This window comes from Canis aureus, chromosome 4 (genome assembly GCF_053574225.1).
Source record: "Canis aureus isolate CA01 chromosome 4, VMU_Caureus_v.1.0, whole genome shotgun sequence".
NCBI lineage: Eukaryota > Metazoa > Chordata > Mammalia > Carnivora > Canidae > Canis > Canis aureus.
In genome coordinates, this window is record NC_135614.1 from 75,485,819 (window position 1) to 75,512,512 (window position 26,694).

Below are 26,694 nucleotides of genomic sequence, written 5' to 3' on the forward strand. Positions count from 1 at the left end.
CAGGTATGGTCAGATGGGAAACAGGTTCAATAACCAATAGGCTACAAGCTTTTAGATTTTAAAAAAACATTTTAATTTTTAAAATTATAACATTTTTACTTATTATAAAACAATATTCATTGAGAAACACATTTCATTACTGATGTCAGAAAAAAAATGTAAAAAATCACTCATAGTCCCACTTGAAAGACATGATTATTATTAACATTTTAATACACATATATACATAGTTTAAAAAAAATTTAAAAACTGTATATGGAATCATGCAGTTGCGGTTTTTATCATTTAATATTTTGAGAACATCTGGGACACCTGGGTGGCTCAGTGGTTGAGTGTCTGCCTTTGGCCCAGGGCATGATCCCAGAGTCCCGGAATCGAGTCCTGCTTCGGGTACCCCACGGGGAGCCTGCTCCTCCCTTTGCCTGTGTCTCTGCCTCTCTCTGTATCTCTTACGAATAAATAAATAAAATCTTAAAAAAATATATTTTGAGAACATGATCCCATGCCATTAAATATTTTACTACTGCGTCACATTAAATCTACCATGATTTACAGTTTGTTTATTGAACTAACCTCTATGGCCTGATATTTAGATTGATTCTCATTTCTTGCTATTTTAAACAGTGCTGTGATGAACAGGTGTGTAGCTAAATTTTTGCAATCATCTATGCCTACTGTTTTAGAATAATTTTCTGAAAGCGAGTTATCTGAGTAAAAGACATGAACATATTGAGCGATACTTGTCCAATTGCCTTCCAGGACTGTTGTACTAATCTCCATTCCCATCAGCAGTATCTACGAGTTTGGGAAGTGTTTTAGAGTCCTACAGAGACCCAGTTTTGTGACTGGGTGGGAGGTCACAAACAAATCTCCTTCTGGACTCTCATGGAATTTCTAGAATTGCAAAGGGTCAACAGGATGGGGATGTAAATGGTAGTTGATTTTATGATTTGTAGTCTAGGCAACTAGTGTGGGGTGAAAATCCTAAAGAGATTACTGCCAGGAGGTTGCCCAGATATTTTATTTGCCTATAACTGTACCTTCTCATTATATATAACAGTATGATCACATGGTGCTGAATCAAAGATTTATAAAAATTGTACTAAACCCATGTTCTGTGATTTGGAGAACAAAACACAACAAGCCTTTGTTTTTTGTTCCTTATTCAATCATTAGTACTTGTTGGTTAGTTTGGATTCCCTGCCCTCTCCTTCCAGCTACCCTTGAGACTTTTCTTCTTTGTCCTTTGGAGAAGCAGAGGTTTGTGGTAGTTCTGACCATTCAAAAATGAGTTCCCTAAACTTCAGCCTCCTTTGTAAATAAAAATTCCGGCTCAAATCTCTTTCATGTTTATAAACACTGGGCCTCCTAATCCCCAAGTCTCTTTTCGTATCAGATTCCTCTTTAGGGAATCCATATATAATCCTTCTCCACAAAGCAGGCCTGCATCTGGGCTTCTGGAAAAAATCAATATGAGGGAAACACAAGTAAATCTACCAGAAGCGAAGCTGGAATTTAGAGGTTCAGTAAATCATAAGAGCCCTGATATTTATTTATTTATTTATTTATTTATTTATTTATTTATTTTCAACCAAGATTTTATTATTGTACTATAGTACTAACAGAGATAGAAGAGAATCTGAATTCTTAAAAATTATAGATCACACAGGGTCTTCCTAGTATGTGGATGTGTGATGTGCAACATCATTTAAAGATAAAGCTCCCCTGTGGGTTATGAATGATACTCCTGGAATATACTCTAACGTCAGGAGAACCAATATGCTAGGCAGTCTTTTCCAGTGATGAGTGGTTTGGGTCTGTGGTTTGGTTACTTTCCTACACAAAAATGTAATGGATTATATAGCCTCTAGAGTGGGCAGTCTTAGAATTTCCATGGTACAATGGTATATTCTTTTTAAAATGCATTAAATATGAAGTGACCATTTATCATTAATAATACCATACGTTATTTTCTTGATCCCATCTCTCCTTTCTTTCTCCTTCACATATCCTATTTTCTGTTTCCAGCTGCTCGCCTCCATTAATTTTCTTTGCTTTTAGAGCTTACTCACACATCTCCTTTTAGTTTTCTTTGTAACATTTCCAACACATTTCTTTTTACATTTGTGATTTTTGCTTAGCTTTCCTCCCTTGTTTTTTCCACCAAACCCTGTTTATTTTCATTTTCTTCCCAATGGTCTGATTTCTCTCCATGCCTGTCACATTTACTTGAGGTTTGCTGCATGATTAAGATGAAGAAAGTCTTTTCTTCTCATGCTCAAAAAGGAAAGCGCTGCTATATAGTTTCAGCTTATCTTAGATTACTACCTGTCTTGAATGAGATCCCCAGTTCCATCCCTTATAAACCAACCAAAGTACAGCTGTGTGCTCTGTGTAGAACACACCAGGGCTATGCAGGTTCAAAATTTGTTGTTCTGAATTTCCACTGTTGTTTTCTTAAACATGATGGAGCATCCTTATCACCAGCTTCCCTCCTTTCTGTCTCTCACTGCTCCTGCTATTGACAGATGTTTTGAGCTAGAATTCACTCTTTTTTTCAAAGGGGAAATTGGTAGCCCCAAGCTCACTAATTGGAACTCCCAAAATGTTTAAAGAGGTATTAAACTCAAATGATCACCCTGAGAGGCTCTCTCATTTGTGGAATAAAAAGAACTTGAAGGGACATTGAAAAATAATTCTGGAATTATTAGGAAATATAGTTTGCATGGGGAAGCATTCGCTCTGCTTGCATGTCCTTGTCACTGGATATGTTTCTGTCTTTTGGAGACTCTTTGGAAGATAGGTATCTATGTGAGGGGACCATCATATTCTTTCCTGAGGTCTTACTCCAGTTCATTCTTAAATTGGTATGTGTGTGTGTGGAGGGATAATGTGAATTCTCAAATATAAAGTATCTCAGACTCTCCACTGAGTCATTTCCTTGTTCTCATTAATTGGCTTAGACCCAGCTACAGAGTGGAAAGCTATTTTTATGCATTTGCTCACAACTGAGAGATCTAACACAAGATTTAGACAACACAGTTTGGCAGTTTAAAAAAGAGGAAAAGATGCCTTACTATATTCCATGAAATGAGGGCAACAACATGCTTCACATTTTAAGATCATCTTTGCTGTCTGAAGCATTCATGGATAAGTTAAGAATAATTTGAGGATGAAACAGAGCTTGGAGATAAAGATGATATTCTATCATTTTCCTTCTATTGTGTCTTCCTGGGGATATTTTTTTCTTTGTATTTGACTTTTTCATTGGTGGGATGGACTAAAGCTCTATTAGACATAAGCGCTCTGCAATAAAATGTGACTCACCTCTCCACTCTATTGTAAAAGTCGTAAAGGCAGTAACTCAAGTGTGTGGCTGACTCAGTAATTGCCCAGCATCATCTTTATTGAAATTATCCAGCAATCTAGAAATTAGAAGTGAAATAACCCATGAAGTCATCCTGACCCAGCTACTCTGAGCCAAGGTAAGAATCTTTCTTAGGCCATTTTTCTATTACTCTTTCAATTTAGTTTTACAATCACTAGTCATACAACTCTGATCATTAATTTGGTGAATTTCTGTTCCAACTAGATACAGTTAAAACTACAGAACATATCACTAAGAGGCACAGAACATATCCTAAGATGAAGAAGTATTTATTTTTCAAAGAAAGAACAGATTGGAGGCCAGTCTGTGAAAGTCAGGAAAACCCACCAGAAGGTTTCGGGTGGTTACGAAATCTGATCTTGTTGGTGTCAGCGATGGAGTAGTAAGGTTTGCATGGGACAGAATTTGTCTAGGCATTTTGCCTGGAGCAGTGGAGAAAGGTCTATGTGTATGAAGGAAAGGACTGCCCACCAAGCCTTCTTCTCCCTTCTTGCTGTCAGCGCTGGGCATGGCATGACAAGAAGATGGGAAAGGTGGCATTGGGGGTGGATGGTGGGTGGGGGTGGGGAGCGTAGCTTAGATCAAATATTTTCTAAGAAAATGCCATGAACCAAATACAAATAGATCTCCTAACTGTTAAGGGTCCATAGATTCAGCATGAAGGAAAACTAGAAACCATTTAGTCCAACATCCCACTGCAAGAGGTTAAGTCCTTTCTAGGGCATTATTGACCTGTGAGCAGCTGGCTTGCATTTGAATACCCCAGGGGCACTAGCTCACCAGGGAGCCCATTCATTCTAGTCTCAGATGGCTATGTTTGTTTTTCATGATCTGACATAATTTACTTCTTTGAAGCCTTCATCTGAATTAAGTCCTCAGTAAAATTTAGCATTTACTGTGGTTACTGTCATTGGCTTTTTTGCTTCATGAAAAACACCTAAAGGTTATCAAGGCTTTCATTTCCTCTCAAGGCTAATTTCTTCAATTGCTTAAACTCACGACTTGGTTCCCAGATCCCTTGCTGTCCTGGCTGCTCTCTCTTTTGGTTGCCACGTGGTTCACAACCCACCACGCAGTGACCAGTGCTTCCTGTGATCAATTCTCTTTGACATTTCCTGGCTCAAGTCATTCTGTCTTCAGGCCTCCTTTCATCTCTCTGCTCTGTGTTTATCAGAGACAAATGCCTAAAGTAGACTAAGGTGGTGATCCATTGAGGTGGATGAAAACTATATATAGGTCCATAAAGAAGAGCAAAATCTCCCATAGTGTCTATTTGTTGAAGAAGAGCTGGGATAGGGAAAGTGATTTTAAACAAGTAATCATATAGACATAGCAAGCTCATATTTAGAAAGGCTTTGTTAATATTAAATAGAAATTATAGAAGATAGCAAGCTTTTTGTATTATTTATTTACACATAGCTGTTTTTTCATCAAAAACCAAATCAAAATAATCATCATTTTTGGAAGCAAAGCCATGTCTAGGTCAAATAGCTGAATTGTAAAAGAATAAGAGACTCATGGAAGATTAAAAATAGTGTGTTTTTCATTGCAAGTATTAGATTTTTAAGTTGTTCTTGGACAGTCTGGGGGAAAAACCGAGCAGAACCAGATTCTTCTTTCTTGATGCAGGCAATACAAGAATGAAACTGACAAGAAAGTAGAAAGCTCTTCTAAGCTTAATTAAATTACCAACAGTAAAGGAATAGTTTCTGAATGGTATGGATACCTGCCCTATGTTAAGCAACACAAGTAGAGGATTCCCATCCCATCATTGCATGACATAGTTTTCAAGTTTTCTTTTTCTTTTAAGGTTTTATTTATTTATTTGACAGAGTGAGAGAGAGGGGAGAGGCCTCTCTCTAGAGAGGGAGAAGCAGACACCCCACAGAGCAGGGAGCCTGATGCAGAGCTTGATCCTGGGACTCTGGGATTATGGCCGGAGCCAAGGGCAAATGCTTAATCAACTGAGCTACCACGGTGCCTTATTTTCTTAATATTGGTGATGAGTTTGTCCTAAGTGATCCCTTTTCTCTTGACCAGTTCCTCTTGTTCTCAGTGTTTGCCAAATGGCTAGCTAGAGAGAGGTTTGTTACAACTTCTACATGCAACTGAGATCTGGATTGCTAGTTTCCTAGAAGACGCTGGTTGTGTCAAAAAGACAAAGTGAAGATTGTGGTTGGGGTCATGGGTATAGGGTAGAGAAGGTATAAGTTGGCAAAGATTGCTCGCTCCAAGTGAGTGAGCCCAGGGAAAATGATAGTTATTAATAGGGCTCTTTTTTGCAGGTACAAAGATTAGTTTTACTTGGTGCTCCTAGACGAGCCATTGCCAGGGTCTATAGTTGTGCTTGAAATTCAGGAACATAGTCTATGGGAAGCAAATGGGCAAACTATTGCAGCAGACATTGTTGGTTTCCATTTATCCCCTTCTTTGTCCTCAGAGGACTCTGATTTTGTGCAACTATCTCCATTTTAAAAAACAGCCCCCTGCTCCCAGGGAGGCTGGCCCTAGCCCCAGGTCATGAACTGTGATTGACTCAAGTAAATCATGGCAGTCTCTTTTCTTTGCAGGTGAGCACTGACACAGAAAGAGATAATGGCTAGTGAGAAAAAAAGAGAGACATCTATACTGGGTCCTTTTGAAAAGAATTATACAGAGACACACATAGGGAAAGATAATTTGTCATTGTACTAGGCATTATCACATCTGGATGTGATGGCTGGAACTGCAACCACCATTGTACAACCTGAAGGAAGCTAGCTTGAGGATACAACCCACCTGTTGAGTACCACCAAGCAGACAGGTGGCAACACCCGGGGTCTGAGGCAACTGAAACACTGAATTAACCAACCACAGAGCTACCTGTTAGGGAGTAAACAGTCTCCAAAATTTGTAGGTTGAAGCCTTAATCCCCAATACTCTAAAATACAACTGTATTGGGAAATAGGGCCTTAAAAGAGGTAATTGAGGTCTAATCAGGTCAAATGAGGAGAGGTCTCACACAGTCTGTGTGAGAAGAGGAGATTAGGACATATAGAAGAAACAGCAGCAAGTGCAAATAGAAGGGACCCATGTGCAAGCCAAACAGAGAAGCCCCAGAAGAAACCACACCTTCCACACCTTGATCTCAGACTTCCAGCCTCCAAGACTGGGAAAAAAAAAAAAAAGAAAGAAAGAAAAAATCTGTTATGTAAGCCACCCAGTCTGTGGTGTTTCGTTATGGCAGTCCTTGTAAACTGAGGCATGCCTTTCCTTTGGTCTTTGGCCATACAATTTTTCTGTTTGTTTGAGTAGGGTTTTCTGTTCTAACAGAGTTGTTAAAAATACACAAGAAAGATACCAAAGCAATATTTTTCTATTGCAAGTGGAAGCAAGTCTGAAGATAGGAGAGAGAGCTATAACATCTAACACTGAAGGCCAGAACACTGAAGATCATCCCATTTACTGCTATAAACACAAGGACTGGCAGGTCATTCACTAGTGATCAAGAGGAAGCTAAAGATGTCAGGGGCGTGGTGGTATTTTGATTTTTTTTTTTTTTTCAAATGCCAGGGTAGGACTTTGGTCTTTGCTCTCTCCCAAACTTGCCATAACTGGATCTGATGATGGAGCCTCATGAGGATATGGTTAATGGTCAAGGGACAGAGTGAAGCTGACTGTCCGTGTGGGGGTTTAGACTGACGACTATGACCTCAGCTAACCAATCAAATTAACTAGCAACAGATGAAAAACAAATGTTGACCAGCTTCAGGGAATGAGAATTTATAACATCCTACGTAGTAGTTAAATAGGATGGCATAAACCTACTCCATCTTATGGGTCTCCCCCTACTAATTTAGGTTACCCCAAGTTCTAGCTTCAAAGCAGGAAGTTGGGCAACCACTGGATAAAGACAGATCAACTGCCAGCAGGTAAGTATTATATAGCTTACATACACCCAGGCTTAGCTCTGACCTATGAAATAAATGTTTTTCTCATGACTAATGCAGAGTTGTATTGGTTGAACCAACTCTATTTTTCTAGATAATAGTTGTCAGGTTGGCCAGAGCCACATTATATCAAACTTTCAATGCTTTGATTCAAATAGCTCCTCTTGGGTCTTCCTGCTTCCAGAATATTCCCTTCTAACCCATTCTACTCCCTGGTGAAACTTCCTAAGATCACTTTGATTGTGTTTTTCCTCACCACCAAAACATTCACGTGGCTCTAAAACTATTGAAAACAACCTTTAGTATATCTGTCCAGGCTGCAGTCCTATATTCTTCTCTGAGAGTTCCTTTATCCCAGATGTGGGCCCCAGGACTCATTTTAATTCAGTGAGTTCTCCCATTGTACAAGGAATAGACATGAAGATTCTCTTTCACAGAAATTTGGAATTGGAAATCAAAGATGCTGGTAGCTTCTGCTGTTGTTTGAGCAGAGATGTAAACTTGGGAGATGTGGGGTGGATTGTCTTATATATTCATGGGGAACAAAAAGAAATTGGTTTTGCAGAGGGGAAAGGATAAGACACAGAGAGAAGCCAAGGTGAAGGAAGGACATGACTGGGTTGGAGCTGAGGGCTCCCAACTAGGAAGCCTATGGCACTAGCTCCTGAGAGCTTCTTATTCCTGGTTCTAGCCCTTGGGCTGACCCAATTGCCCACTCTGCCATGGGGTTCCTCCAGGTCCCTTTGTTTTTGGGTGAACTCATTCCTTTGGGCTTACATTACTTTGTGTAGTTTTCTGTTGTTTGTATCCAAAACCATTTGGGTCAAGGTAAAGGTAAAATTATAAACTTTTGGCTTGATATTCAACACTATCCACAATTTAGCCATTCGATATGGTTTTCATCTTTGTATCTCTCTGCCGCCCTACATAGAACTTCATTCATATCAGTCTACTTTTTTTCCTCCTCTCACACCTTATACATTTTTGGCTTGTTTCACATCATTTCTTCCACCTAAAATTCTCTCCTTCTTCTTGGACCACTTGGACCCTACATATTTTTTTTTCTATTTTTTTATTTTTTATTTTATTTTTTTATTTTTTTAAAGATTTTATTTATTCATGAGAGACACAGGAAAAGAGACAGAGACACAGGAAGAGGGAGAAGCAGGCTCCCCACAAGGAGCCGGATGTGGGACTCCATCCTGGACCCCGGGATCACGCCCTGAGCCAAAGGTAAACCCTTAACCACTGAGCCACCTAGGCATCCCAAACCCTACACATTTTTAAAGGTCAATTCAAATTTGCCTTTCTATGGAAAATCTTGTACAAGCTTCCCTGCTCACAACAATTTCTCCTTCCTTTAAACTTCCTTAGTGCTTGTTATTTCTATTTTCATGTAACAATAGCTCATGGTAATGAAGAAAAATATGATGAAACACTTTGATGAGAGAAACCCTAATATTCGGTTTTGGAAACAATAGAGGAGACCAAGGACTGTACCCCTGGATGTCAGAACAAGAGAGTAGTGGCAAAAATACGTTTAAGTATTGTCATTAATAAAATAATATCCAATCTGTTAGAAAACATGAAATGTGCATTTTCATATGACCTTGTTTAGCTTAATCAACAATACCCTACATTGAGTATGAAAAAAACCAATTAGTTGAAAAAGGTAGAGATGGAAAAACAAGAAGATATGAAGGAGAAGATGGATACTGAGGTATTGAAGAAGATGGAGATTGTAGGCATAGGTATTGATAGCACAAGGAGGAAGGAAAAGAGGTAAGTGATGTTGAGGGCCTTTCTTCCTTCTCTTCACCTTACAGAGAAAATAAACTTTAACCCTGACTCTGTCACTAGCTCCTCTCTCAGAAAGGGAGGGGAAGAAAAGTTAAGACTGGGAAAGTAGGGATGCCTGGGTGGCTCAGCGGTTGAGCATCTGCCTTCGGCTCAGGGCGTGATCCCTGGGATCCAGGATCGAGTCCCCCATCGGGCTCCCTGCAGGGAGCCTGCTTCTCCTTCTGTCTGTGTCTCTGCCTCTCTCTCTGTGTCTCTCACAACTAAATAAATAAAATCTTAAAAAAACAAAACAAACAAACGATGGGAAAGTAAATAAAGAACAGAAGGAGGACAAGAACCACTGCCTCCCCCAGGGAAGGCAGACTGAGAATCCCTAGTCTCCAACACAGGGTGGGATATTCCAGTCTTTATGACAAGAATTAACCTGTAGTGACAGACTAACATTTTTAATCATGAAGATATGAATTCTTACAGCCCTGCCTACTCAACAACATTCACTCAAAAAATATTTATTGCACTCTTTATTATCAGATGGTTTGTTAATATATGAAGTATCACACTCATCTCTCATTGCATACTACAGAGACCCACAGCCACCGCCCGGTAACTTTGACAATAAACAGCAGTTAGCACAGCCATGTTGATGAAGCTGCCTTTTTGAGTCATCATTGACCTTTTGTCCGTGAGAGCTACCCCACCCCTGTCTGTCTCTGGGGTTTTCCAAGGCTGTTGCTCTCTGATTGGTAGCCGGGCTTGGGTCCTTTTTTCTCCAGGACCTGCTCCCAAAAGTTGTTTAAGATAACCAACTGCAGGAGCTTGCTTAAACCTATCTCCTGGTTGCCATCTAGAGACAACACTGTAGGCTTTGAAGCCCAGAATATATCATGCTCTGTGCCTTTGAGCTCTCCTCTAACACCTTTATTCATTTACAGCAGAATATCCAAGACAATCTGAAGGGGAAAAGATGTTACATACTGGTGCCAGTCCTGTTTCCAGAAAGGTGAAAAGATCACTGAGTTACATTATTTCTTCCAGTCTAAACCCATATGGAGACCAACCCTGTATCAAGCACTGACCTTGAGTAACCCACAGCCTAATGAGAAAACCACCTGGAGAATTTATAAATCATATAGCTTAATACTAGCTTCTTTGTCTTTAGAATGACTTAGACAAATAGAAAGCTACCTTCTTGGGGCACCTGGGTGGCTCAGTGGTTGAGTGTCTGCCTTAGGCTCAGGTTGTGATCCTGGGGTCCTGGGATCAAGTCTCACAGCGGGGCCCCCTGCAGGGAGCCTGCTTCTCCCTCTGCCTGTGTCTCTGCCTCTCTCATGAATAAATAAATAACATTTAAAAAGAAAAAAAAGCTACCTTCTCTATCAGCTCTCCATGTGCCACTCCCTATATTTTCCTCAATTCTCTTACTTCATTGTATCTTAGAGAAGACTTTAATTCATGTTGTAAAGGAGGGCACATTGGCTCTGTGTGCGTGTGCGTGTTACTTGTGAGAGAGAAGTGTTCTGATTTAATGGTTCGTTTTTAAGAAAGTAAAGCCTATCTCTTACCACAAAGCTATGCTCCTAGATTCTGCTCCATTGAATCCCTTTAGACTCCAGCCAGACATACAAGACCCGTTTCTTAGCCTTTCTTCCCTCACCTGAGATGTGAGCATGTGCTGACTGCTGCCCGTTGTTTGGGAGGCGTATTTCATTCAGGCTTGTGGGATGAACAAAGAGCGTTTCCCAGAGTTGCACGCGTTAGTACGCTACTATCAGGGTGTCCCGTAAGCACTCCTGCCTTGCCCGATGCCTAGCAGAGTTATTATTTTCCTTAAGTGGACACATTTATGTTCTGCATTTACTCCAGCCTCCGTCAAGGTCACAGCACCCTAGTGGGTGCAAACTGTTACCTCCAGGAAATAAGACTTCTGGGTGCTTCTTTGTATTTTCAGTTTTGTAGAGTTGGGATGCTGAACAAGTTAAGCATCATACCTCAAGTCATACCAAATTTGGTATGGTGTTCCTGCACTTTAAAATCCTTTAATTGGAGGATTTTAGTGGCCAGTTCATCTTGTTGAGTTTCTATGATTCACTGTTCAAATCCAAGTCACAGTTCCGTGATGAAATAAGAGACTAATTTTTTTCCCCCAAGACTCAGATACCGCAGATATGACTGAAAGGTTCATGGCAAGGGCAGTTCCATCCTGTCACGTGTTGATCAACTCAGCCTGGAACTGCAGAGCTGGGAATTTGAGGTTCAAAAGGTATTGGCACAACATCTAATGCATACGAGCTCTTTGGCAAATATTTATTGATTGATTAATACAGTCTCAAGACCAGAGATCACCTTTTAAGAGTCTCATTTTCCTCTCCATAGATGTTGGTGAATCCATGTTTTATACCCCCCCACCCCCAAAAAATTGTCAACTACAGAGTGCCATCAATGATCTGAAAAATAAAGTGAGCCCTCCCTCACGGACTGGCTACATAATTTGTGGAAGCCAGTACAAAAGTGGGGAGCCTGCTTCTCCCTCTCCCTCTGCCCCCCCAACTCAGGCGCTCTCTCTCTCTCTTTCTCAAATAAATAAAATCTTAAAAAAAAGAATTTCAAGATTCCATAGAGCATTAAACAAATGTGGGGCCCCTTCAATGTATAGATTGGAGCCTGCGAAGCTGACACTAGACCCTCACTGCTTAACATGCATGAGTGCCTATAGTTACCAGACAGTAGGCCTCTCTTTGTCATATACATCATCTTCTCACAGAAACTGTGAGCTTCTGGAAGGTTCCATAACTTGCTCAAGATCATATGCAAAAGATTGTATATAATCCCACTTTTTTCCCGACTGGACAGAATGTAGGTCAATTCTGAACAATATCTTCACATATATAGTCTTGTGTGATTTTTCCTTGTCTAGTTATGTGGATAATAATCACTAATATGAACTGAGTACTTACAACGTATCAGGCAATGTTCTAGTTTTTACATGTTTTTACACATTTAATAATCAGGCAATGTTCTAGTTTTTACATGTTTTTACACATTTAATACATAGATTCACACTCCTTTGGTGAGGATTTGGCAGAAAGTGGAAAGCACAGCTCAAAAGATTAACTAAAAGAGATTTTAATGAAGGGACTACTTTCAGAGGTGTAGATAGGGTCTTCAAGGAATATAGATACATCTGGAACCAGCAAGAACAGGAAACTGTTAATGTCCCTGGCTGGAATGAGGGAGGAGAAAGGACAGAGTCACCAGAATTGGGTGACATCATTAGCTGTGGCAGACAGGTAGCTTATTGGGTGCTATGGCCATGGTCAAGGAAGACAGCTCCTGTCCAAATCCTGGTAAGGAGGGATGGCATGGAGGATAAATATTCCAACCTTTTTTCTTGTTGTCCTTAAATCTCTTGCCCAGGCCCTCCCTATAGCCTAACCCAAGGGAGCCTCGGGGCTGAAGTCTCTAAAGGTCAGTCTCTCAGGACACAGAGCAGATACAGAATGGTAAAGGCAACTGGAGAAAGAAACAGATTATTATCCCCATTTTACAGATGATGAAAGGAGGCAGAAAGGCTAAGTAACTTGCTCCAAATCACACACGTAATAAGTAGCAAAGCGAAGATTCAAATATAGTAGGTTTCAGTGCAGAACTGAAGCACTCAATGTTCTTGTTCTAGAACAGGTCCTCACATGGCACAGAAGCCCAGCATGTAGCAATATATGGTTTGCTACCAAACTTGTGAATTTGGAGCATCATAGTCAGGGAAAACCAGCCTGAACAAATAAAAGTGAACTTTAATTGTTATAAATGTGTGCAATCAGATTACCTTCAAGATGAAGAATAATTGGGATTAGGGCTGCAAAGCATTGCCTGGGTAACGGTTGTGGAGGATTTGGTCTTAAGAAAGGAGAAAAGTGATTTGCCATTAACTGCATTAATTTCAAAGCAAATAAGTAATTCTGAAACAGAGTCAAAAGCATTCGAAAAGTTCAATTTCTTGAATAGGGTGCATGCTCTTCCCCAGAAAATAGTCTGTAGCTGGTTTAGATCATGCATTAATTCAATGAGTACGTATCAAGAGCCTCTTGTGTGTCAGGTGTTGTGCCAGGTGCTAGGACACAGCTATGGACACAACAGATAAAATCTCTACTCTCAAGGCACTTAAACTCTAGTGGCAGGAGACAGACGATAAACAAATAACGAATAGATACATGATAGTGTTAGGAGGGAAAACCAGAGTAAGGACAGAGAGTGACGGGAGAGGGAGGCAGACACTACCTAATACAGAATTATCACAAAAACTCTCAGACAAGGAGACATTTGAGCAGAGAACTGAAGGAAACCTCTGTGACCTTAGCGGTATAGTTGTGAACCTTAGCCCAGTGACACTGAAGAGAATTTTAGATCTGGAAGGGACCACAGGGATGCCCAGGGTGAAGCCCTTTATTCAGAGCCATATGGTAAATAATTATCAATGAAACTTGCACTAAAAATCACATATTGGCATTCTCATTTTGTCATTCAACAATATTACTGGGCCCCTTCATGAGCCAGGACCCTAGTCTCATGCTTTTTGCCCTGAATCCTCTTGTTTGCTAATTCAAAATCAACTCCAAATACATGAGTTTTTGTTGTGATTTAAGTTTTAGCTCCCTTCAAGTATGGGTTCCCTTTGCATGGTGTGTCCAGATGCCCTGGAAGAGAAATGAAGTTCTAGTAGTTGTGGCTGGCAGACTGTGACTTATAAACTGGACTCTATGTCTTCTTTCAATTGATTTATTTTCTTTTTTATAATTTGAAAATCAGACTCTGGGGCTCAAGTGAACTGGTTAAAAATCATACTCTCTCCTTCATATTTTTAATCTATATTTCTAAAAAGTGCTTAACGGCAGAGTTAAGCCTCCTAGTGTAGAGAGTTAGACAAAGGAAGGAGAATTCAGGCAGGAAGACAGGATATTCAAGCTCAAATCACAGGGTGAAGTTGGGGCCTCAAGGGAGAAGCAGTGTTGGGATGTGACACAAGACACTCTCAGGGCAATACACCAAATGTGGGGTACAAACATAGGAATGGGGTCAATGGCCAGAATGAGGGGCTGGAGATCTAGACAGAGCCTGGGGGAGGTAGCTGTAGGTAAAAAGGGAGACAAGAGGTCTGGCCAGGCCAAGTGTCAGGGGCCAGAACAAAAGCTAGAGTCCCCGGGCCAGAGATGATTCTTAAAGATGCTTTTCTCCAAAAGCTACATTCAATGTCCAGATTTTACCTCTTGGAGGGTTAGCAATTATGTTTAATATAAATTCATTTAAAATAGCATCTTAAACTTTGAGAATCTTTCACACATACACACACTCTCTAATCAATAAGGTAATGAATAGAGGTATTATTTTATCCATATATTTTAAAAGATTTTATTTATTTATTTGATGTAGAGAAAGAGAGCAAGCAAGTCAGAGAGTGCACCCAAGCAGGAAAGGGAGGGGGAAAGGGAAAGGAAGAGGCAGACTCCCCATTGAGCAGGGAGCCCCATGTGGGGCATGATCCCAGGATCCCTTGGTGGTGGAGCTTATAGACTCTCACCTGTGGAAGATTGAGATGGTGTACCAGTAGAAAGGGATACTCCAGCTAATGGGACAGTTCCAGCACCTAAGAGAGTTGGGGACAACAGTTACTACTAAGACTAGGGATTTGGTTGTCTGTTGTTGACTCTGAAGAAAGAAGATAACAGATTCATATTCCTGAAGAATAAGAAGGTAAAGTGTCCTCTATGCTGGCGTGTAGAGAGACTCACAATCGTCTACAGCTAGAGGGGAGGCTGCTGTAATTTGATTGTGAGAGTGACAGGGATGGAAGTAACAGCACAGGATCCCTCTCACCAAGGCATCTCTCACCCCTGCTGCACCTCAGTGACTGACCTGACCTATTAATGACAGTGCTGGTGCTGAGCCCTAGTTTGTTCCATCCTATAAAGAGTCAACTTACTGCTGGTGGGCCCGTCTCCCTCAGAAGGAGACAGAGACTTACGCACACTGAGGACAGGTTTACCTTCCTTGTCTACAGTGCCTCCCTCAGTACCTTTATCCAAGGACTCACAGACTATCTAGTTTACCAGAATGGGAACCCACATAATATCACCTCACACCACAGGAGTCACTTTGCAATGAAGTCAAGACAGTGGTTACATAGTCACTGGATCTACTGATCCTACCACACAGCACATCATCTGGAGGCTGCTGGCTTGGTAGAATTTTGGAATGGCCTCATAAATACTTAGCTAAGATGCTAGCTGGGGATGACATGCCATAGGCTTGGGACGCTGGTCTTCCAGATGCTATCCAGCACCATGTCCTTGGTGGGTAGAGTACACAGATCCAGGAAATAAAAGTAGTGAGTGGCCCTCTCACCACCATTCCCAGTGACCTCCTCAGGGAGTTTGTGCTTCTTGATTTCACAAGTTTAGTTTCTACTGGACTAAAGATGTTGGTTCCTAACAGTGAGTGGGAGGTGGGAGGAATGTCAGAACAGAGGAACATAATCAGAGTTTCACTAAATAAATCTCAGGTTATGTGTGTCATCTGGTGATTTTAAACTTTTTGGGTCCAGAAGGCCAAAGAATAAGAATAAAAATAAAAATATTTTATTTATTTACTTAGAGAGAGAGAGAGAGAGAAACCATGAGCGGGGGAGGGGGTGGTGAGGAGAAGGAGAATCAGATTCCTGAGCAGTCAGGGCTGAGCAGGGACCCTGACTAGGGGCTCCATCCCAGGACCCTGGGATCATGGCCTGAGCTGAAGACAGATGCTTAACCAGCAGAGCCAACAAAGCACTCCCCCAGCAAGCCAAAAAACTTAAAAAGTTTTTATACTGGCAGGGATAATTGACCCTGATGATCCCAAGGAAGCAGGCTTACTTCTGCATGGTGGGAACAGGAAGAAATATGTCTGGAACTCAGAGGGCATCCTGGTTCCCCCCTTTGATGCTTCCGTATCATGAATGGGCAACTGCAGCAACCGCAGCCTGATGAGGACATGGAAACCTGGCCTTTAGACCCCTTGGGGTGAAGGTCTAGCTTATCTGACTGGGCACAAAACCTAAACCAGCAGAAGGACTGGCTGAGGGATAGGAGAACCCAAGGCAGGGAGGAGAGGAGCCAGATAATGAAAGCAGAATTAAAGCTTAGGTCTTTACTGCAATAGAAGGGACTGTAGCTTGTCTCACTCATATGCCTGTTATAATTTTTTTTTCTTGAAAATTGTGACCAGCCACCTTAAAAACTCAATGACAAGAAAGATGCATGCATGGATCTGAGTAGTGACGGGGTGGGCTATTGCAGATGCTGCTGGTTCTCCGCTCACAGCCTCTCCATTCCCACTGGTCCCAGGCAAGCAAGCACATCCCCAGTTTTGCCTGAGGGTTTCTCTGGCCAGAAATTCCAGGGAGTTCACAGGCCAGAGGGCAGCCCTCAACTAATAAAGGATGGGAGTTGGTAGAGAAATGCCCAACTTCCTTGCCTCTGAAGCATGTCCTCTTAGAGAGAACCCCAGACACTCCCTAGGGGTGTGTGTTCCCTAAGCACACTGCATGGCCCACTCCCCTTTCCTGCATCACCACCCCCCATACACACTCCCTCACTGATGCTTCCTGATGTTAGCTCTCAAATAAGCCACTTATACCCAAATCATGACATGACTTCATGTCAGCTTCCAGACAAACTCAAACTCCGAGGGGCTGAGCCAGAATGCAAATCCTGGCCTCAGAGTCCTTGCCTTTAACAATTCATGTGAATTAAAGAATTGGCCCCTAAATATAAAGATGCCAGAGAGGAGGAAAAGAATCCAGGGATCCATAAAAGCAGCCCCCAAACCAGATAATTCCACCTTCACAAACTCTTACGGCCGAGTGCTAATTATTTACAGAATAGTACTTCATTTGGTATAAATCTCTGTGGGAGAGTTGGCGGGCACTCATCTGGACGTCTTCTCTTTTCTTTGTTTTCTCTTCTTTTCCAGTGAGATGTGAACCTACCCATTTAACATTTTATTTTTTTCACATTTGAGAAGCCTGTGATTGCATGACACTCAAAGTAGACCTCCCTACTCCTCCAAAACAAAACAAAACAAAAAAATTAAAAAGTAGATGTGGAAAGCAAAATTGCTTTTATTCTTTAATGGTTTCTACCAATCAAATGAAATGTTGCCTCCCATATGGAACAAAAGTCTTGATTTTCTCCACACCCAAAGCGTCATTAGGATCTTTGTGGATTATCTTCATCCTCAGAGAAAGGAAAAGAGATTATGAATAAACAAGAAAGGCTCACATGTTCTATCTCCTTGCAATAGGCCTAGGGAGGCTGTGGCAATCTCCTTCTCTGTCCTCCCTCTGTCTTCTGTCCACTTCTTCCAAAGCCTGCAGTCCCATTTGGAGTCTGAACTGGGCTAAACACAAACCACTCAGACAGGAGGAGGTGGTTCAGCCTGGACACTGCAGTGGGGATTCAGGCTGGCCTGTCTGTCGGCTATGACATGGCTGGCACTTTCTGTTGGTGTTAAAGGCCACTTCTTCAGAGGCCACCACTCACAGGTGGCTGGAGGCAGTGGGGTCCATCGTGCCAGTAGTAGTGTGCACGTGAAACCCCCGTATAGATAGCTTCCCCAGCTAATCAGATCCCAGGTGACCTGGGCTGAGTTCTTCAGTGGACCATGTGGTTCTGGATTCCCTGGCATTTGAACACCCACTCAGATGCTGCGCTGGGTCACTTTCCATGTCCAGATCCTTCCCAATGAGCAGATGAAGAACTGGGTGTCGTTCCAGGTGACAAAAGCTGAAGGCATAGACTTAGCTCTTCACAAGAGTCATGCGAGAATTTCAAGCAACTATGGACTTCAGATTGTTCATTAAACTTGTAAATTAAAGAGTTTTGGTCAGCAAGGAGGAACAGCAACAACAAAACTCTGAATTGACAATGGCTTGGAAAGAGGTTTGTACTTTTCTTGGAGTGAGAGGCAGTTGCCAGTGAGTCACTACATCCAGAATCTGAGCTATGTGGCCTGGAGCATGGAGAAGAGGACAGCCTGATTTGGGGACATGGCCTGGTAGGGTGTCTACGTCGTACAAGGCTGCAATCATGAGTCCTCCACTGGATCACCTCTTGGGTATCTCATAAACTGCATTGGTAGGAAAATGTATAAACAATTCAGAGATCAGGTTGTCTGGGGGCCTGGTTTGAGTCCCAGCTCCACTATTTCTTGGTAATACTTAAATTCTCTGGCACCCGGTGCCATCATCTGTAAAAGAGGGACAATGATTCTATCAGTCTGGGTCCCAGCAAGAAACAGATTCATTCTCAAATTGAGGAGTTTATTAAAGAGACTACTTGCCAAAGTGGGCAGGACTAGGGAAAACCAGCAAGGGGTAGTGAAGCACCCCAGACCTGGCAACTCCACGGAGCCAATGCTGTCCCTGGGCCATGGGGTGTTACCAGAATGGCGAGTAAGTACAGATTTGCCTGTAGGGGATTTTCAGTGGAGGAACACTGCCACTGTCATTACATAGGCCTGATGCTATTATGCCCATTCATGGATGTTGGTGCCTCCTGCTGGAGTCCCCAGTGGCTGAACCCAAATGGGATCCAGAGCGCAAGGGAGCCAGACTGAAGCCATCCATAAAAGCTAGCTTCTGGGGTACAAAGCAGAGTACAGAAAGCAGAGAATGGCAGATGGGTAGACAGGGACTATCCAGCTCAACAATAGTAGCTCCCTGATAGAGCTGTTGTGAGGATTAAAGAGGTTTTTGTGTAGAAATTCTTAGAGCAATGCAGGCACATAGTAAGCACTGGGGAATAATCTGTTGCTATCATTATATCCCTAATATTTCTCTGTGCCTCTTAGCACCCAGGTTGTTGCAGAATCAATGGAGCCATTCCTTACGGGTCAAGTGCCAGCCTAGCTCCTGCTTCCTGGAGAATCTCTCTGCCAAGGCCAAATGTCTGCTCCTCATCTCTGGATCATTGCTCTTACATGACAATGTTGAGTTCTGCACGTGGGTCCTGCATTATCTCTGAGGCAAGGAGCACAGGGCCTCTGCTTTGTTGGTCCCATCTGGACAAGCTTTCCTTCTCACCTTATAAAGGAAATCTTCTCCAGACAGGTAAACAAAGCCCACCAAGGGAGCTGATCAGACCGTAAGCCTGCACGTGCTTCCTCTCTCCTTGTCAGTGATGGAGGGTCAAAGGTCTCCTACTGTGATCCTACTCACTTCCAGAACTGAATCTTGCCACCTACCTGCTCCAGAGCCTCAATAGTAATTTAAATTGCTACCCATCTATTGGATATCTAATTATAGGCCAAACAGTATGTAAGAAGCTTTACATATTTTATGACATTCAGTACTTTTAGTAACTCTGTGTCCCCATTTTGCAGGTAACGAAGCTGAGACTCAGAGGTTTCAACTATACAGTGAGGAGACGGCAGCATCGAGCTTGTCTGACTCGGAAGGCCTTTCCACCACACAGATGGTGTCAATGGATCTGCTTGAATCATGCGTTTTCTTCTAAGCTTTTTCTAGCCACAAAATGCATGTAAGCAGAGGAAATGGACTTCCTGTCCTTGAAAAGCTTATCGTATTAGTGGAAGACGGGATTCACACAAATGGGGCAGTTTGAAAATGCTCCATAGGTATGTTGAATCCAGTGCTAAACTCAGCACTACAAACCCTACATGTTGGCAGAGCTTCGAAAAAGGGAAGAATATGAGAAAGAAGTCATCGAGCAGTGGGCTTTTGGTGGGGAGGAGTGCTCTGAAGAGAGAGGTAAGGGATGGTCTTGGAGAGGAGGTCAAGGGAGGAAGAGAAGGTAGACAGAGAGAAGGCCAGCCGGTGGAAGAGAAAACCGATCTAATCAAGGACAGTGGTCTAGGAAGTAGTCGATAATAGTGGTAGCGGATCATGAGGCGGTTGAGGAGGAATGAGGAAGTCTTGAGAGCTATGAAGAGGAATCTATACTCTGTGGAAACAAAGGACCTCATGGTAGTTGTGGAGGGCACCGGCAAATGAAAGAAGAGTGTTGGGAAGGGGGAGACATCAGGAAGAAAGGAAAGGACTCAAGAGAAGAGAGCTGTTAAAACATGCTTGTGCAAAATACCAAGGACTGAGATGAGAGAGAGAGCGAGCTGGAACCACCCTTCCAAAGAAGGACTGGCCAGACGTGGTGAGTAAATTGAGCAGATGAGAGAAGGATGACTTCATTTGTTTCCATCATGTTCAATAAAGGGGAGGGGGCACAGATGGGGAGCGTCATCGGTACCTCCTGTGCATTTAAACAACCTGAACAGAGTTCCCTAAAAGGAGTAAAAACTGCCCCTCTGATCAGAGAAGCAAAATTCACCTCTTCTTTTGCTGGGGGAGGGGGATATTAGGTTCACCCAAAAGCTCCTATATCTCCCCTTCTGATAGTTCAGAGAAGGCTTTGAGTAAATGTCTCCCAACTTAGAGGCTCCCTCTGTATGTCCTGCGCTGTGTGTGACTTCAGGTTGAGGGTTCAGGAGTCTGGGAATTAGTGGAAGGAGCCCCCACCCATCCTTTCCAGAGGGGAGGGTGTCAAAGTGTTCTTCCGTCGTCCAAAGGAGAAATCTAAACAAGTCTAATTTGTTGTCTTGTTAAATCTTGAGGAATTTAAAATACATCCTCATTAGTCAACCAGTCAAACACTATTTACTCATTGAGCAAAAGTCTTGATCCCCTTTGACCCTGGAAAGGATTTGTACTCATAGCTTCCCTTGGCCTAGGTTCATTAAAATACACACTTTCATTTTTGTTAAGATGTCTAAAGAATCCTTTCCAGTAAACTGTTGCCACCAGGAAATTGTGAATGCCATGATCTTTCCATGAAGATCTTATATTTCCTTGACATCTGGTCCTTTTGTTAATTTAGGTGCCTCTTTGCAAAATAAATAATTAAGCAAATGAATAAAATAAAATAATTAGTTTTGCTTCTCTGAATAGGGGGCAGAGAGCAGTTTTCATTTCCTTTTGGGGAAGCCTCAATTCAAGTTGTTAAAGGCACATGATTTATAAATAACTCTTCTCCCTACCTATCCCCCTCTTCCTTATTTGTTGAGCACCAGATGAGAGCTGGATTTATTTGTTCTTACAAGCCTTTTAAATATTTCTCTCTATTTTATACAAATTAAGAGAAACTGTTATTCTGCTTTGAAAGCAAACAACATACTTTAGTTTGAAGTATGCCTCATGTTGTGTGACATTTCTTCCAAAGTATTTCGGTGTGTGTGTGTGTGTGTGTGTGCACACGCTCGTGGGTTGGCGATGAGTGGGGGTGGCATAGCAGGATTGGGCAGAGGTAGGGGAGGGGGATGTAAAGTTTTCTCAGAACCTGATGTGGTGGTTCCAAGACATCAGCCCTTAAAGAGATAACAAGTGCTCACTTTAAAATGATTGCTCCCATGTAGTCTCTATCAAACTTTTGAAGAGGCTTTACAAGACCAGACATAAAGAGGCATTTCCTGATTAGCTGTCAGGAATACTATGTGTCTACAGACATGAATCACATCCCCTGTTTGTACATTCCATTTCACAACAGGAACATGAGAAGCACCCGCCCAGGCCTTACCAGCTTCAGGGAGAAGGGGGAGCTTACTAGCCTCCCTCTTGTGGGATGTTGACCTGAACGCCATGCACATCTGGGCTGAGACAGAGCCTGGTACCAAAGACCAGAGGAGATTGGAATCTAGTGGGTTGGATGGCATAAATAGCCCGGCCAAGAAACTCAGCTCAGTTTTGAAAGCATCTGAATCATTGGACTCAAGGAACGTGACCAGTGCTCTAAATCTTCTGTCAGAATTAGCCATCTGTACTCCCCCTTGCTCCTTTTCCAAACAGATGCTGCCATTTTCCTTTCTTCCTTATTTCCGACTGAAGTATGATGTACAGTGTTACATTAGTTTCAGACGTACAGCATAGTGATTGGCAAGTCCATACGTTATGCTGTGCTCACGACAAGAACAGCTACCGTCTATCACCCTACAACACTATTACAATACCATTGACCGTATTCCTATGCTCTACCTTTCACCCGTGTGACTTACTATTTGCCTTTCTTATTTTGCATGCATGGTGGATGGTGGAACAGCTTCCTATCTCCACAGGAAGGGAATAAAGAGCTCCTAAGCAGACTGGGAACTTATCTCAGTTTCATGCTCACTTTATGGTTCTTTCATTTGTATGGCTTTGCACTGTTTTCCATGCAAATTCTGGGTCTTCTGCTTCCTAGCAACAAGCAGCTATTACGTGCACCTTCACCCCTGACTTACTGGTTTGGATTTCTGATCCACCATTTTGGCAGGATCTCTGGGACAGTGTGCTTCCTACTGCTACTTGCCTACCTGTTTCTCTTTCCAAGGATCCTGGGACTAGTAGCAGAGTTGTGCCCATCCCTAAGATCAAAGGGACAGGGGACAGAGGGGTTCCCGGAATCTGGAAGGGAAGGCAGTATTATAGAGCAGGCCACCTGGAGAGGAGTAATGTTTTGTTGAGGAGAGGAGAGACCTTCTCTTCTCTTCCCTTCTCATTAGCTGGTGTTCCCATTGGCCAAACCCAAAACGAAGTCCAAGGGCATAGGAATCCTGTCAGTGTGGTAACATTTGACATTTTGGAGACAAGAAACTCAGTTTAGGTTACTTTTCCAATTTATGTAGCTGGAAGCTGAATCTAGACACATGTGACTCCAAACCCGTATTTGTTAACCACTATACTAGACTCTTTATCTTTAACCTTCAAATCTGATATTTTAACTTCTTGCCCACCTACCTCATTACAGAGTCCAATTTGCATAGAACCTCAGAACCTTCTACATCTGGCAACTACGTCTTGTTATCTGGGTTCTGCCCCCCAATGTTACCTTGATTCTCCTTGTCCTATCAACTAAGTATCTGTGAACACCACTTGTATTACTAATATTTCCAATGGGAACTGGACAGTTCTTTTTGGAATCAAGGGTGTGATACACACAAGTCTTAGGGTTCCCAAGTAACCAACCAGATGCCATAACATGAAAGTGTTGTCCTGCCAGATGCCAAGTGTATGTTGGCTAAAACCAACAGGTAGAATGATTAACCTTATGAAAGAATTCCAAAGATGAATAAGAAGGTGTTTGTTGCTACATTATTACAATGGTGAAGCATTCGAAGCAGCTGCAAGCACCCAACAGCAAGGGATACTCCTACCCCCCACTGGTATTTAAATACCAGTGGGGAGAGCTTTAAACTCTGATAATGCTTTAGGACACATTTCTTTCTTTCTTTTTAAAAATGAGCTCCATGCCCAGAATGAAGTCCAATGAGGAGCTTGAACTCATGACCCTGAGATCAAGATCTGAGCTGAGATCAAGAGTCAGATGCTTAACCAATTGAGCCACCAGGTGCCACTCTCTGCCCCGCCCCCTACTTTTTTGGTAGGCTCCATGCTGATAAAGCTTTAGGGCACATTTCTGGACAAAGCTCACAGGGGATCCATTTGGGGTAAGAGGGAACAGTTAAAAACTCTTATTCATCCTTTTGGCCTTAGGTGGAGAGGGGAGAGATTAGGCAAATTGAGAGCTATTTCCTCTTAGGAGGATTCCCTGCTGGGAAAACCTAGCCAGACCAAACTGCAGCCTAGGGGAAGGAGTAAGTGGTTTGGGAGACTCTCCTGTGGGGCTGAAGGACAAAGTTTTTTCTCAGGGTTATCTTTAGTTGCTTCTTTTCACCATCAGGTTGGTAAGACCTGGAGCCTTGAGAAAAGGATGTGACCCATGGGAAAGTAGGCAAGGATAACTTGGTTCTTTTTTTAGTATAGCATGGGATAGAGGATTAAAAGTCTGTGACTCACAGATGTCCAGCTCAGTTTACTCCAGATAGGGGTCTGAGGCCAACACAGAGTATTAAGTTTTCCTTTGCCCAGAGTGGTTCATCTCAACACTTTCCTAAGGCAGCAATTCTCAAGGCGTGATCCACAGACCTTGGGGGTCTCTGGGACCATTTCAGGAGATTTGCAAGCTCAAACCACCTTCATAATAATACTACGATGTTACTTGCATTTTTAATTTAACGGTGCAAAAGCAAAGTGAACTAAGGTGCTGGCATGAATTAAAGAATTGGTTTTATGCTTTAATACAGTGTGGTATTAAAATCATATATTATTAGTATATAGTCATAATTTTAAAAAAGAGCTTCACAAAAAACATCTTTTTAATATGATGCAATAGGCATAAAGCATTTCTGCTGCAGACGTATGTACACTGGTTGTCATTTAAAAAAAAAGGACATTGCAATTGTTTGAGTTACAAGCTGAACTAACAACATTTTTCATGGAACACCATTTTTATTTGACAGAATGACTGACAAACTATGATTATTCAAGTTAGAGTATTTGGCAGATATTTTTTCAAAGGTTAATCAAGTGAGTCTGTTATTTCAAGGAAACCAACTAATACTATGTATTGCTAATAATAACATCTAAGCTTCTAAGCAAAAGATAAATTTTGGGGAAGCTTATGCTCACATTATGAGCTTGAAAGCTTCCTACCATTTAAAGACTTTTCTGATAAGTCAGTAGTGATATGAACAAATGTGATTTTTTAAATACTTTAAAATAAAACGTGTCAATATTAAGAAGCTCTGTGTATCTCCCTGAACAGATATCTTCCAAGTGACCAATGCATGATGTTTCAAAATTGCATGAATAAAAGATTCATTCTAAGTGCAAGATAGACAAATGGATTTTTTTTTTAAGATTTTATTTATTTTTTATTTATTTATGATAGTCACACAGAGAGAGAGAGAGGCAGAGACATAGGCAGAGGGAGAAGCAGGCTCCATGCACCGGGAGCCCGACGCGGGACTTGATCCCGGGTCTCCAGGATCGCGCCCTGGGCCAAAGGCAGGCGCCAAACCGCTGCGCCACCCAGGGATCCCGACAAATGGATTTTAATGTAACAGATATGAAAAGTTCATTGATATTGTTTCAGATTCCACATTGCAACCAATCTTTAATGAACTCCCACTTGTCAAGTTTTGAGTAACAAACAACATCTGCAATTATTTGGAAAGGCTAATAAAATAGTCCTCTCTTTTCCTATTCCACATCTGTCTGTAGGCTAGATTTTCTTCATATACTGCAACCAAAGCAACATATCACAACAGATTGAATGCAGAAGTTATGAGAGTCCAGATGTCTTTTATTAAGCCAGACTTTAAAGAAAGTTGCAAAAAATGCAAAATGATGCCAGTTTCGTCACTAAATTTTCTTTTGTTTTGGACAGCCTAGTCACTTTTCATAAAAAATACATTATTTGATGAAATTGTTACTATTGTCTTTAATAGATATAAATAAGCATTTTAAAGAGGTCACAGTTTTAATTTCTAAGTCAGTACAGATTGATACATATAACCCACGCAAACAAAGTTTCTCTGAGGTCCTTCAACATGTTTAATAGTGTGAAGAGGTCACAACACCCAAGGATTGTAAACCACAGAGCTACTGCACTTGGTGAGCATGGGCTGGGGTGGCCTGGGTAGCAATGCCTGGCTGCTTGATGTTTTAGAAATTCTCTCCTATCTTCTCTCATCTCATATCTTTTAACGAATATAACACAGGCATTGATAATAACTAGCCTTATGAAGTTTTAAACGTAATCTTTTACCAAGAAAATTTTCACGAGTGTTGAACACAAAGAAAAAATTTTAAAGTGGAATGAAACCCTGTGTGTAGGATGTGACTATCACGACCATCAGGTACGTACGTACCTACAGGCAAGGACTGGACTTTGAAAACTGAGAAGCAGAATGTCAGGACGGTGGGATTACGCTGGATACATTTTCTTTGATGTTATTATGTTACTATTTTAACAATTTTTAAAAGTCTGATTAAAAACACTCCTATACACAACAGCAGCGATCATTTTTCTGGGAGACTCGGAAAGTAATTCTTTAGGTTTTCCCCCTGTTGGTCGTAAAATCAAACCGTCAATGTGATGGCCCCTGGGAAAGTCTCCACACTGTGACACAAGAGGGAAAATTTCAGTTCTTAGACTGTCCCAAAGGCAATGGCCATGGGGACTGTATTTCTCTCCCTTGTCTCCTGCAGGTCGTGTGTAGTCTGCACAGAGGACTCTGGGGACCGAGGGTTGAGCTGTCTTTGAGTGTAGCTACCGAGCAGGAAGCAGTTAGCACCTGGCCTTGTTTACAGTACCCTGACCCCGGGTCACTGGGGCCCAGAAGAGGCCTGGACCACTTCCACCAGTGACCCTGAGCAGTTACACGAAGCGGCCTGCGAATGACATTTGCAGGGGCTGCAGGCTGTGTACACCGAGTACAGAGCAGGAAGGACAGCTACACCGCAGGCTGGCAGCAGCACCCCCAGGAGCAGGGCCCTGCGATCGCAAACTCCCTTCCCAGCTGCTGGGAGCGCTGCGGCGGTGGCTCTGTGGGTCTCCTTGGGAGACCAGGGGCCCTATGATGCTTGCTGCCGGATAGGACATGCTGCTTCTTTGGCTTCAGCTATTTCATCCATCCTTCATTCAACAAACTGAGTGCTCA

General features: G+C 42.1%; 1 protein-coding gene across 7 annotated transcripts in view; it reads left to right on the forward strand.

Annotated features, from left to right (window-relative positions):
• The window catches only part of LOC144313017 (uncharacterized), a 74,487-nt gene that overhangs the window by 24,664 nt on the left and 23,129 nt on the right, over positions 1-26,694 (forward strand). For 2 of the 7 annotated variants that reach the window (XR_013378684.1, XR_013378683.1), the window contains exons 4-7: positions 7,228-7,299; positions 8,424-8,550; positions 18,997-19,255; positions 19,528-21,444. Coding sequence is in view for 4 of the 7 variants with exons in the window: in XM_077896294.1 (XP_077752420.1) it covers positions 7,228-7,299; positions 8,424-8,550; positions 18,997-19,255; positions 19,528-19,661 (592 nt within the window). In the remaining 3 variants the exon portion in view is untranslated. Of the gene's footprint in view, positions 1-3,348; positions 3,486-7,227; positions 7,300-8,423; positions 8,551-10,049; positions 10,643-18,996; positions 19,256-19,527; positions 21,445-21,701; positions 24,863-26,694 lie in introns of those variants that run through there. The other 5 variants (XR_013378682.1, XM_077896294.1, XM_077896295.1 and 2 more) reach the window with 5 other exon arrangements.